This window comes from Acomys minous, assembly GCF_964271855.1.
Source record: "Acomys minous genome assembly, chromosome: 9".
Lineage (NCBI taxonomy): Eukaryota > Metazoa > Chordata > Mammalia > Rodentia > Muridae > Acomys > Acomys minous.
This window is the reverse complement of record NC_140490.1, coordinates 89247526-89261103: the sequence shown is the minus strand read 5'-3', so window position 1 is coordinate 89261103 and position 13578 is coordinate 89247526. Positions and strand designations below refer to the sequence as shown.

The 13578-nt window shown below is 45.4% G+C and overlaps 1 protein-coding gene and 1 long non-coding RNA gene across 2 annotated transcripts in view; both read right to left on the bottom strand.

Annotated features, from left to right (window-relative positions):
* Positions 1 to 363: 363 nt before the first annotated feature.
* LOC311605629 lies at positions 364 to 4318 on the bottom strand. The gene is made up of 2 exons (XR_014782030.1): positions 3907 to 4318; positions 364 to 1062 (listed from the first exon to the last, which is right to left on the bottom strand). It is a non-coding gene; the product is annotated as an uncharacterized lncRNA (long non-coding RNA).
* Positions 4319 to 12678: 8360 nt separating this feature from the next.
* Positions 12679 to 13578, bottom strand: part of ALDH1L2 (aldehyde dehydrogenase 1 family member L2) — a 44287-nt gene continuing 43387 nt past the window's right edge. Inside the window, exon 23 of the mRNA XM_084796284.1 lies at positions 12679 to 12942. Coding sequence (XP_084652410.1) covers positions 12887 to 12942 — 56 coding nt within the window. The 3' untranslated portion in view covers positions 12679 to 12886. The remainder of the gene's footprint in view (positions 12943 to 13578) is intronic.

The following is a 13578-nucleotide window of genomic DNA, read 5'->3' as shown; positions in this document are numbered from 1 at the left end:
CTCCAGAGAACACCCAATTAGCATATTGTTGCGTAAGCAGGTGACGTCATTGCGCATGCGCACTGGCCACAAGGGCTTCCAGGAGACAGGGAACCAGCGCCGGCTCCCGACATCTCCCCCTTAACTTTCAATTAAAAATGCCAAACTGAAGCCATGAAATTACCGATCCAGCTCTCCGCATCAGCAGCAGGGAGCGATCAAGGAAGTTACTTGTGCATCATACATCACTGGAAACGGGACAGGGTACACTGACAGTATTCCCCACCGAAGCTCCTGCGCCCTCAACACCGGACTCAGCATCAGCAGACTCAGAAGAACCTGCAGCGGGGTCTCCATCCTTCTCGTCCTTTTTCACTATCCTGGTCAGCCGCACCGGCACCCAAATTGGATTTTCTTGGTCCTGTGGAAAAACACAAACAGCTCCCCTGGATCTTATTAATATTGGATCCGGGCCTTTCCATTTGTTATCAATAACATCCTTCCATTTCACCATTTCTCGTGGTGATGAATGACCAACATGTCTGTCTGCTGCAGACCGTCCTTCAGAATCCAAATTTAAAAAATTTAAAGTAAATAAGATAAGGGAGATAGAAGTCTTTGGACCCATATTGATAATGGGGCTCATTCCCCCTTTTTGTTTTTGTAAATACATTTTTATTGTGCCATTTGCACGTTCCACAATGCCTTGAGCTTGTGGATTATATGGTAGTCCAGTTATATGATGGACTCCCATCTTTTGACAAAATTGTTGAAAGGATTTTGAAGTATAGGCCAGCCCATTATCAGTTTTCAACTGTAGGGGCTTTCCCCAGGCTGCCCAGGCCTCGAGGCAGTGGGTGATGACATGAGCCACCTTTTCTCCTGTAAGAGGAGTGGCATGAATAATTCCTGAACAAGTATCAACTGATACATGAACATATTTTAATTTTCCGAAAGACGGAACATGAGTCACATCCATTTGCCACACCTGTAGGGGTTGAACTCCTCTTGGATTCACTCCAACTGTCGGCGAGGATCTAAACTCAGCACAGTTGGCACATTTCAAGACAATATCTCGAGCATCTTGAACTAGTGTTTTTGCTGCCAGGAGCTTTTTAGAGGGAAGCGGCCATTGAGGAACCCACACCGGCCCCTCTGATTGCCATGGTATAGGAATTGCCTCCACAACGGCCTCTAAGAAAAACCCAGTCCTGCCTTATTATGTGTTGTGGATACTGGTATTGGACTGGTTCTGCCTTGTAATGACTTTCCTATCCCTCTTCCGGGGACACAGCCCATATTTTTCATCATCTGTTGACTGTTAGGAGAATAATCATTGGTAAGCTTAAAATTCATTTGTTTTAAAATATCTCTGCCCCATAGGTTAATGGGAAGGGCTAAGACATATGGAACCACAGTGCCTTTTCTACCTTCAGAATCTTCCCAATGCAGTACGTTTGCACTGACATCAGGTGAAGCCTCATACCCTAACCCTCGCAAAGATTGTGAGGACTGATTAATAGGCCATTTCGGAGGCCACCACGTGGTTGAAAGAATAGTGGTGTCCGCTCCTGTGTCTAAAAGGCCCTTAAATATTCTTCCTTGAATCTTTAATTCCATAGTAGGCCTTTTATCTAATTGTAGGGATAAGAATGTATTGTCCTCCAGAGGATCCGAAGCCTGACTTTCCTCTGCTCTGCTTTCTGCTTGGAAACATTTGATACAAACTGGGCAGTACAAGAAGTTGAGCTATTCTGTCTCCAGGGGCTATCGCGCTGATCCCTCTAGGAGAAGAGCACATAACCTTTATTTGTCTTGTAAAATCTTGGTCTATCACTCCTGGATGTACCATCAAACCTTTCAATGTTGTGGAGGACCTTTCAATCACCAAGCCCACTCAATCTTTAGGCAAAGGTCCATAAAGATCTGAAGGGATAGGCTGGCACCCCATGACAGGTGTTAGTACTGTTCTGGCGGCGGCACACAAGTCCAATCCTGTTGATCCAGATGTTGTCCTCTTGACCATTCTGTTCTCACAAACTCTTTGGATTTGTTCTGAGGTCTTTCTATTGCCCCATACATTTGAGGGCCCTGGGGACGAGGGCCCCTCTGCCCGTTTTTTGACTGATTATGGTCAAGTATCCTTCCCTGGATGTCTTTCACGGACCTGCACTCGTTTGCCCAGTGCTTTTCTTTTTTGCACTTTGGACACAAACCTGGCTGTTTAGTGCTTGATCCTCCATTTTGTGAGCGGCACTGTCTCTGGACATGGCCCGGCTTTCCACATTTAAAACATTTTAAACTTGTGTCCCTTTGAGCAGATAAGACTGCTGCAGCTAAACTTGCAGTAGTCAGGGGCCCTCCTATTTCCCTGCAGGCTTTCATCCAGGCATTAAGCCACTTCCCTTTTTAGGGAGTTATTGCATTTTTACACTCTCTGGTGTACTGTTCAAAAATCAATTGTTCTATTAGAGGCATTGTAGTGTCCGGATCTCCAAAAATTTTTTCTGCAGCTTCTATCATCCTGGCTACAAAGTCTGAAAATGGCTCATTTGGTCCCTGAACAACCTTTGTCAAATTTCCTGTAACTTGTCCTCTATTAGGTAAACTCTTCCAAGCCTTAACAGCTGCCTTATTAATTTGGCCATAGACTTCAACTGGATACATGGTTTGATTAGCTATCCACTGTCCTTGCCCAGTAAGCATCTCAAAATTCCATTGTGGATGTTGATTAACTAGATTTTGTCTAGGTTGGCTCGCACACAGGTCATGAAAAATAGATTTCCAGTCTAAGTATTGTCCCATAGTGAGACATGCCTTAACTGTATTATACCAGTCCTGTGGAGTCATGGCCTGATCCGCTAGCCTGTCCACCAATGCCTGAGTATAGGAAGCACTATTGCCATAAGTTTGAACTGCTTCCGCCAAGGCTTTTAACTGTTTTAACTCTAATTGAGAATATTGTCGTTGTTGTTGTGCATCTTCCCACACGGGAAAGGCTGCTTTAATCTTTTGTCTTTCTTTTTCTGAAATCAGAGAGCTAGCTGTTTTAGGCCTCGTTGCCATCCTTTTGTTTTCCACCAACATAACTTTCTCCTCTAAGGGAGGCGCTGATGGTCTATACCCAGGGGCAAATGGGGGATTAGGCCCATATTTTTTTGACTCATATTTGGCAGCTTTCTCGTCCAATTCTGCTTGTTTCTCAGGATCTAGTCCCTCTTCTTCTTCTGAACTAGACGAATCATGTTTAAGGTCCTCCTCCTCTGAGGACGTCTCCTCAGAGGCAGAGGATTCCACCCTGAAATTTTTGAATCCGTCTAAGACGGAATAAAGCCTCCTGGCCTCCTCTTTTTCTCCCTCCTTTTGTCTTTCCTTTCCCTCCTTAAACTCAAATCTTTTTGTTCGAGGTTTTTTTTTTTCTCCTTAAACCTCTTCCCTTTTTTGCTTCTGATAGACTATCTTGATGGTCGGCCAAAACCCTCTGTCCTTCGTTAACCGTTTCCCTACATCTCTCATTTTCTATACATGATTTAATCATCTTATAAACTGGCCATGTGCCTGTTCTCAATGTTCCTTGCTCCTTTTCAGTAATCAAGTCTGTCCCTAACTTACTCCATGACCCCTTGGATAAGGATCCTGTGGAAGTAAACCAAGGAGCCACTCGATCCACCTCTTTTAAAAAATTAATCAGCACTTGCTCTGGAATTGTTAAACCCCTTTGTTTAAGCAACACCCGCGTTGTCTCCAGAATCGGCTTAACTTGTTGATTTTCCATGCTTCCTTTACCTACAGGAGCGGGAGCGCTTGCTCAGTTATCTACCTGAGACTGACAGTAAATTAATCTGTAGTACAGAAAGGGGACATGTAAGTCTTGTCCCGTTTCCCACAATTGAGACAGAGGACCGTACCAAACAACAGAAATCGTACCTTGCAGAAAAGTGCCTAGGCTTCTCACGCCGTCAGTTCTGAATCCTCTTCCGACGAGCAGTCAGGGGTCCTTCAAGTCGTTCCTTCACCCAGGGGTCGGCAGTTCCCGAGTTTCGGCACCACTTGTCACGCGCAGCCTTCGCTGACAAAGGAGACGCAGCAACTCAGGATTCTTCTGACGGTGATTTTCTTGTTACAGCTCTTCTTGATGGCAGACGGAGAAAAAGGACCCTGCCCCAGAAAACCCGCTGCTTATATAGGGAATTCAGGGGCGTGTCCTCTTGTCATTGGTGCTCCAGAGAACACCCAATTAGCATATTGTTGCGTAAGCAGGTGACGTCATTGCGCATGCGCACTGGCCACAAGGGCTTCCAGGAGACAGGGAACCAGCGCCGGCTCCCGACACAATACTGCTGAAACTAAATTTTTCCAATCTTGGAACAAGCCTATTCTGCGTGGCCCAGCAGCTGTTTAACATCTGTTTAATGAAGGTAGAGTGCATATCATATTTGACGACAGATTCCTTAAAATGTTTTAAATCCATCATGTGTACAGGACACCAGGCCATTTTGTCATAACCCTCAGCACCATTTTGCTCGGGCACATGTCTTAAAGTGACTGGAAAAGCTGAAGGTGCCTGGGTGACTGTGGAGGTATCCTCCACTGGTACATTTACTTCCAAAGACCTTTTGGTCTGTCTGCCTTCCTTTTCCTCTGGTTTCTGACCTTCTCCACCCTTTTTAGCCAAAGGTGCCTTCTGCTTTTCCAGCCCTTCCAGTTTTTTTCTTCATTTTGCCCATTTGTTCAGTCAAGTCAGTAATTCTTTCCAAAAGGATAGAGCTTATTGACTCTTCCGTTTTTTTCTGGCTTTCTGATCTCTCTGTTTTCTGTCCTTCATCACTCCCAATTACCAAAAATTCTATTCGCTTACCCATCCCTTCATTTTCTTTCCTCAGCCTTTCCATCTGTCCAGTCAAATCTGCAATCTTTTCCAAAAGGATAGAATGTACTGACCCTTCTGGCTTTTCTATGTCATTAGCCTTTCTTCTAATCCTTCTAAGAATGAAATACAATAAAAGAACAATGAAAAAAAAAACCAGAGAATTCCCTGTAAGTATAAGGCAGGAAAGAGTTTTGCAACTGTAGTTGGGACTTTGCTGATACCCTGAAACAGCATTTCTGTACCTTCGAATTATGAATCTTCCTCATACCATTAGAAACTGGGAACCCATCAACCCCCAAATTGTGCGCCACTTGTAGGCTCTGTTTCTTAACAATTACACTTTATTATACGACCCAACTAGCTTACACAAGAGGGAAAAAAAGCTAAAGGGAAACGAGTGAACCTTCTGATACCTGTTCCACGGGACGGGTCCCTAGGTATCTCTAGCCTGCACGCTGGTCCGACCTGTTCGCTGATCCTTTTCCTGATCCATGTGTGTGTGAGCTCTGTCCTAACCTGCTACCCCTCTCCTCCTCTCTGCCTGACTCTCACGTGCAAGGGCCGGTCTCCTCCTCCCAGGGAGGGTCAATTAGAAACAGAATAGTCCAGGTGGAGTCCCCAGGTCCGCTTCCTGAATTCCAGGCCCAGGATGGCTCCACCCAGTCTATCTCAAGGTTAGTCTCAAGGGGTCTCCATGGTGTGTCCAAGGGCAACACCCGCCAAGACTGCTTTCACCCGTGACAAAGCTTACAGTCTTTCCCCACAGGCCACTGTTCAGAGTACGTACTGAGAAAGCAAACCTTCCCTAGCCTGCTCGTGCAAGCCAAGCGTATTGTGAAACAACAGCAGTCTTTTAAGTCATTATTATAGGCCATCGCCTAATTAACAAAGTTAACAGATTTCCAGGCTGTAAGGACCCATTGGTTGAATAACTCTATTCAATGCTCTTAAATCTGTTTTCACCCTCCATTTTCCTGATTTCTCTTTTTCTACAAAAACAAGGGTAGTAGACTCTTCTATATGTTGAGCCTGCAGCTCTTAGACCAGTTGTTCAAGTGTTTGTAATTTTTCCTTTGTTACAGGCCTGTGTGATACCTATTTTAGGGGTAGGGCAGTTGGCATTTCAGCAGTGGCCCCTTTTATAAACTTGCAAACTCTCTAGACCAATGTTTCCCTTCCCACAGTGGCTACAAAACACTAGAAGTCTTGGTCCATCGCTACCGCCATAATCTGCTGCTTATCTTCTATGAGTATCGTATTCTCCAGAAATAATGCACCTGTTATATTGATGATCTGAAGCTTTAACTGTATAATTTCTTTTACATGCCAAATTCACCTCAGTTAAATAAAGCACTGGGTGTGTCTAAACCTGAGACCTCTAGCTATGGCTTGTCCTACGATACGAAGCTCCTGACAGCCAATAACAGTTGTCTTCTGTTGGGCCTGCTCATGCTTTTAATGGTCTAATTGCTCTGACATTCAGTATTTGCATTTTCGAATGCCAAGGTCTGTATCAATCCCTGCCTGATACCAGGGTGTGATATGGCCCTATTTCCAGCTGAAGTCAATCTCTGTAAGAATTACAGTCTGTGAAAGTTTCTCAGGCACCGGGCTGGAAATGCTCACTTAAAGGTGCAAGCGCCGTTGGTCTCCACATGGAAAGGATGAGGCGCGGTGTCTGCAGTAAAGTGCTAGTTAGCTCTTTTAGTTAAACAGCCCTTTTAGCTGCAGGTGGTGCTGCTGGTGAATGTAGTTTACATGTTTCTGATCAGATTACAGTTGGAATGTTGGTCCTGGAGCTGAGCTAAGCGGCAAGTGAAAGACGAGGGTCTGAGACCTAGTCAGGCAGTGGTCTGTGATGGTCCCATGGCAACCGCCCAGCTGCCAGTCAAATCCAGTGATTCAGTGATAGATTTTTTCCCCCCTGGGGAAGAGGGGATCGTTCCCCAGTGCTACAGCTCAGAATAAACAGCCAGTGTCAGGCGATCTTAGGTGAAGTCGACGGTGTGCTCTGTGGTGTGTGTTTTGTTTCAGGGTTAGTGCATGTCATTGCCTGGGACCAGGATGCTGGCCACGCTCAAGCCAAAGCTCCTGTGACTGACCACCTGTAACCACCTTGGGATTGTGTCACGTGCTCCTGAGGCAGGCACAGAAACTAGGAGAGGGCTGAGGCCCACACCTTCCATTCTCAGAATGAGATTTTAAAAATCAAGTTTGAGATTTCCTGGGTTTGAACATGCGCCATCCAAGCAATTCTGTGCCAGTTTCCCTGGAGAAATGGCCCATGAGCCCCCACACTAGATGCTTACTACCAAAAGATAATTGTCACTCCCATTTAGTAGTTTCAAGACCTCAAACATAATATTAGCCTTCATAAAATGTAATCGTACAGTGGGCTGGACGAAGTACCAAAGCCCTCTAGGTTATGGTCACTATGTGATCAGTTGTTTGTCACTTTGGAGTTTTCAGAAGGAACAGGCACTTGTAAGAGAAGTAAAGTCTTGTCGTCTTAAACCTGTGAGTTTGTTAACAGTCTCTGGCTGCCTTCTTTAACCAGGGAAGATAGGTGGTTAGTGTTCCATAGCTAGTGTTCTGTAGCTGGGAAGTGTAGCTTTTAAATGTGGCCTCATCAGTTAAGGAGATAGATATGTCCATCTGGGCTTGGAAAAATCCTTAGTTAGAAGACTTTATCGCTGTTTTCATCTTATTTGTTGTGTTTAAACAACACATTGTTGTGTTGATCTCTTCTTGGTCTGAGTTTGGGGATTGGCATAAATAAACTCAACCGTGTCTTTTAGCTTTTCTACCCAGATAGAGTGTAGATCTATAAAACACTTCTTTCTTCTTTACAATGTTCTGAAAATTATGTGTCATGTTTACCTTGTTAATTAATTTGGGTCATTGTTGAGCGTCTGGCTGTGGCCTGGCTTCCTCGTTCAGTAGGCTGGTCCAGGCACTGCTTGCTTCCAAAGAAGAATGGCCAGACCTTGAGATCAGAGGACCTGTTTCTCTCAGGAATGGCTTGAGCACTTGAGGGTGAGGCCTGTGCATTAGGCGAGGGTCGTAGTCTCACTGGGAGTCTGGTAGAAGTGAGTTTTCAGTGAGTGTTCTATAGATTTTTCAGAATGAGATTGCAGTGGATTCTCAGCTCCACACATCTGTGATGACGCCACAGTGCTACATCCCTTTGCTGGTTAAGCACGGCTGCGGAAGTTGGTGGACGCTCTGGAAAGCAGGTCTGGTGAGACACAGGCCGGGCGGTGCCTCTTTAGCTGTCAGCACCAATCCTGCCACAATGGAGCAGGCTTCATCGGCTGCCAAGGCTCCTCTGCCATTGACTGGCAGTTAAATACAGGTGTCCAGTGGCAGTTCTTCCCCAGAATAAACTGCGTCTCAGAGGGTCATGGTGGAGGAATGGCAGGAGCACAAGACAGCCAGCCAGCCAACCTTTATTTATAAACCTTGGGCAATGACTAGGGGTTTGTGCGCGAATGTGTGAATCAATAGGGCTAGGGGTGCCAGGATTCTTAGTCTACATGCAGTGGTCGAGTACCTCATTTATATGCAGTAGCACAGGGTCCTGTCACAAGAAGGAAAACAGTACTTTATTATTCTTTGTGTGGGGAAGAACTTCCAGTTCTGATTAAGGTTTGCTTAAGATAGGATCTCCTTAGCATAAGGTGGGGTATTCCAGAAATCTCAGATGCTTGCTGAACAGGTTCTATCAAGAGGGGGTTGAGCCTATCATCTTCCCTGATGGCTTTGTGCTGCTCCGTACAAGATCTGGGGTTCCCCAGGTCTGGAAAAGACAGAACCCCACTGTCCGGAAACATCAGACTTAACCCAGACAGCAGCATTCCAGAGGTAGTCTCCCCTACTGCTACCCCCACCCTGTTCATTTACTCATTTATTTCTTTGTTAGTTGGATCAAGGGTCTGTCCTCAACCAGATTGATTATTTATTTCCTAACTTTTGTTTTGTTAATTAATATATTCTCATTTTTATTATTTCTTGACATCTTTCAGGCTTTGGTTTGGTTCTTGTTTTTCTAAATTCTTTCTTTACTTTTCCAGATTTATGAGATTTATCAGCAAATGTTCTTATTGACTTTTTAATGTGGGATATGCTAGTAACTTTTATGTTAACTTGGCACAAGTTGGAGTCATATGGGAAAAGGAGACTTCAGCATTCACTGCCAGGTCACGTTCTGATCACTACCTCGGTACTGGGGGTTGCGGGCCTCCATGGTGGCCTGAGGCAGAAGATGGTTCTTGAACCCTTGGACAGAACTTGTTCCTGTTCCATCGTGCTGTGTGAAGAGGTTTTTGAGTCATTCTTACTCCTTCCCAAATATTTTGACAGCAACCAGGTTGTCTCTCCTCATACTTTGACTTACTTTCAGTTCTGCTGGGTACATCTCCCTTAACTGTACCTTGAAGTACCTCACTCCATACTTTGCTGACCTATAGAGTTGCTAAGGTTACCCTGCATGCCCACGACACACTAGATGGAAACATACTATTAATAAAGAGTAGATGCACTTTGGTGCCAGGAATAGAGGGGAATACCTTAGCAGGTCTCACGATGCTAAAAAGTGCTGTTCTGGTCACTTGGTTAGTAGCTTTTTGGCATCAAGGGTGGGGTGGTTACTAGGGGGCCCTGTGTCCGCCTTGTGCATGCATCGTGGAGGCGAGGGTTGGAGAGGACATCACAGGTATGGCCACATTCTATACACTAAGAGCACAGACACTGGGTCCCAGCCAGAACAGCCGGCAGCGGTGTTCTCATTTCTCTGATGGTCTTGCCTTTGTGAGGTCATGTTTTTTCTCCAACAGCATTTAATATTCTCTCTTCGCTTTGTGTTTTAACGTCTTTGGCTACAGTATGTCCAGCAGACGATGCTCTTCTCTGGTCATGTCTGTCTGGGGTGTGTAAGGATTCCATTGTTCTCTCCTGCTGAGGCTGCTACATAGATACAGGTAGACTTCCTACATGGGTAAGAGCATCTCCTAAGTGTAGGTCCTGTGCACATTCTTGTTGGGGGGAGGATATAAAAGATCTTTTCAGAATATTTTTCATTCATTGACAATTTCATATATGTAAACAGTTTATTTTGGTTTATCCAACCCAAATACTCCCACTCTTGTGGGACATGTCATGTATGTGTGTATGTAACCTGTTGGAGTAAGTCAGTGCTGTCTGCATGTCTATAGGTCTGGGAAAATGCAGACTTACCACGATGGTGATGGTATTTCAAGTCAGTGCAAAATGAATGAATAATTCTTAATAACATAACTGAGAAATCACTGCAGACACCCCCATTCCCCCACCCCGGCATAAAGCCTGAAATCAGAAAGGAAAAAAGCAGAACTTCACAGAAGGACATCTAAAAATCAGGGGAGACATTTGAAACTTGAAACAGCGTTTGGCATAAGTACACAGTTGTTGGCAGAAGTCAGTGGAAACAGACTCAGCAGTGAAAGCCAAACCCGGTGAATCAAGGAAATCAGAAGGTGGGGAGGGGCACTGGTGGGGTGAGCCCAGGGCTTCCTGTCCTTGTCATGCTCCTTACTCAGTGACTGAGCAGAGGAGACCAGCCACTTCTGAGTCTTCGCTTTATTGGCTGGTTCTTGGAGATGCTCCTAATGTGCAAGTCCTCCTTTAGTTGTAAAAGTCTTAGTTGTATATTTTACTATGTGGCAGTTACATGTTTTTCTTTTCGGGGGTGGTGGTGGTTGGGTTTTATTTAAAAAAATGTCTTAAACAATTTGCTTTAAGGTCTGTGGTAAATTTCTTGTATGTGAAACAGGGTGTAACGTCTTGTATGCAAAATTGTCATGCGAAATGTATTTGTATCAGCTGTGGTTATTACCACCAGTTTGCATATTGAAATGTATTGCTGTATTGGGAGTGTGTTGCTCTGTATCCATTGCTGTACCTGGCACAGGACTTTACTTGGAAATACAGTGTCAATAAACTTTTTCTCGCATCTTTGTGTCTGTAAAGTACTTGAGATTAAACACCAATTCATTCGTGATTCATGGTTCTAAAGAAAACAATGTGTTATACTAGCTGACGAGAGACAGAACAGGGAGAGTGAAGCATTGCTGCTGTAAGTGGCCCTCCACACACGGCTGCCTCCCGTCCTGGAAGTGGGATGCGTTTCTTCATTGTTCTGACAGACTGTTACTTATGCATTTACGTTAAGTCACCCCGGATTCTACACCGTAACCACAGAGGACGCTTCATTGTTCTCAGCTGTAATCTGGGGTTCTCTGTACCTCCCTAGTGGAGTTACTGTAAGAAATTCATGGGTCAGTGTACATCGATTCTGGAGAAATCCCCTTGGTCTAGTTGCATGTCAGCGTCAGTAATGTAACCTGTGTCACAGTGGGACTCCTTGTGAGCACTGCACAGGATCGGTGGCAGGCCTTGAGTGGTGTGACTCGGATACTAGGGAAGGACATTCCACCACTATACCACCTAAGTCATGGAGTTTATCGTCCTCTTACATACAACAGCACGGCTAGTGAGCAGCAGAGCCAGCCAGTGCGGAATCAAGAAGCAACGTGTCCTGTGAAAGGGTGAGTAAGCGGCCAGGGAAGAGGTAGCCCTGTGCCTGGTGCTACTGATACACCGGAAATCTTGGTGGTATTTTTTTGCTTTTGATACAGGGAGTCTGTGTGTGTGCCCCAGGCTGGCCTCACACTGTCTACATGGCCCAGGGTGACCTCAAGTGACAGCAATCCTCCTGACTCTAGTTGCAGGCTTGAGCCCTACTGTGTCTAGCTCCCTTTTTCATTGCGTGCCAGTTTTCAGCATTTTACTGTATTCTGCACTGTATTATTAGAAGCCTGGGTAGGGAAGAGTATTCCAGGCATTGATGATTCAGAAGTGTAGGTAGGTAGTTTGTTTGTTCGTTCGTTCGTTCATTCATTCATTCATCCATTCATCCATTCATCAGTCAGCTTCATTGATCAGTGAGCTGCAGAGAGAGTTCACTTATCTACTGAATTTACTGCCCAATTTTCTGAGTAGAGATGGGAAGACTTCAGTTTAACTGAATGTTTATGCACATGAGAAGACACAGTGGTGGAACTTTGTTGCACAGGATCCTTGGTACCAAGGGCTCTGAGGAGGGCACCGCTACCCCGCTTAACACGTAAGGAAGCCAGAGCCCAGGGAACTAGGATGATTTTCCTCAAGTCACATCGTGAGACGGCCAAGATTGACCATCAGAAGACAGCCTGACTTTGTAAAGTTCACCTGAAAACTTGAAGGCCAAAGGTGATGTCAATCAATTTGTCCTCAGAACTTAACATTTGTACCAAGTGGGCGGATGTGGAAGAAATGCTCACAGCCAACGAAAGGGGTTACAAAGTAATCAAAGGCAGGAAGACCAGTCTTTCTAATATGAGAGACAGAGGGCAGCCATTGCATTCTGTGTAGGATGTACTATTCTTTGAAAGCAAAGCTAAAGAAATAGTTGTTAAGCCGAGCGGGCGGTGGTGGGGCATGCTGCTAATCCCAGCACTTGGGAGGCAGAGGCAGGTGGATCTCTTGAGTTCAAGGCCAGCCTGGTCTACAAAGAGAATCCAGGACAGACAAGGCTACACAGAAACCCTGTCTTGAAAAAAGAGAAATAGTTGTTAGCGGCGTGTGTGCCTTGGTGGTTGAGACCTAAAAATCTTGAATGAACCTGTGAGTGAGGTCATCACGTTCAGGGTGGTTGACCCTGAGAATAGCTCTTCTTGGGCTGGGGAGAGTTTTGATACTTCAGAAATAGATACCCAATGTTGATAAAACCTAACAGGTAAGTCATTTGGTGATTTGTAAAAAGTATACTGGAATTTATTGAGGTCCTCAGGTAAATGCTCACACAAGTGGCCCAGCCCTCTTCTTGGTCCTTTCTATATTTCATGGCCTACGGCCCACAGATGGTTAGTTCCTCCTCCTCCAGCGCTGCCAGAGCCTTCGGCTTGTGAAGAGTTGAGGGGTGTGCTGTCTGTCAGCGGTTTGCTGATGCTTGGCATTCCTCTAATACTCCAGGGTCACCGTTTTAGTTTTGAGGTACTCATTCAGGGCTTCCTCACCTGGGGGAGAGAAAAATGAGGCACAAAGATGGAGGAGATCATAGCCTAGGCCACACGGATCATCCTTACTGACTTGAAGGTAGGAGGCCCTGATGTGAGCCATCCCCAACTGCCCTCACACAGTGTGGATGTGTGGGCCGTAGGCCGTGATGGTGAAGGGGCTCAGGTGGCCTAGCAGGCCCTCTAAGGGTGGGTGTTATGGTTGGCAATTTTCGATCCCTAATCTTCATCTTGTCTCCCTACTTGATGGGTTACGTCTGTTTTCCAATCCTCTGACCAGAGTGATGTTTGCTCCGTTAACATTCAATAAAGCAGAGCTGAACCCAGAAAGGAGAGCTTCGGGGACATTTACTTTCATCTTGCTGTGGAGAAAGAGGAAGCACAGCTTAACACTGCTGGGTGCAGACACAAGACCATGTTACTAATTTGAGTCTGAAGCGCCTGGCGGAGAATTTTGAGCTCTTTGTTGCTCAGCCTACTCCAGAGTGATCAGATCAGCTTTCTGGGTTTTGGTTTTTAAGCTCCTAGGTGATTGTGATCTGAGGGAGTAACCAAGATTGAGACTACGCTGGAGGAAGCAGCCTTCAAACTCAGAACTAGGAGGCAAATGTAGGGTCTGACAGTGAGACAAGCCTT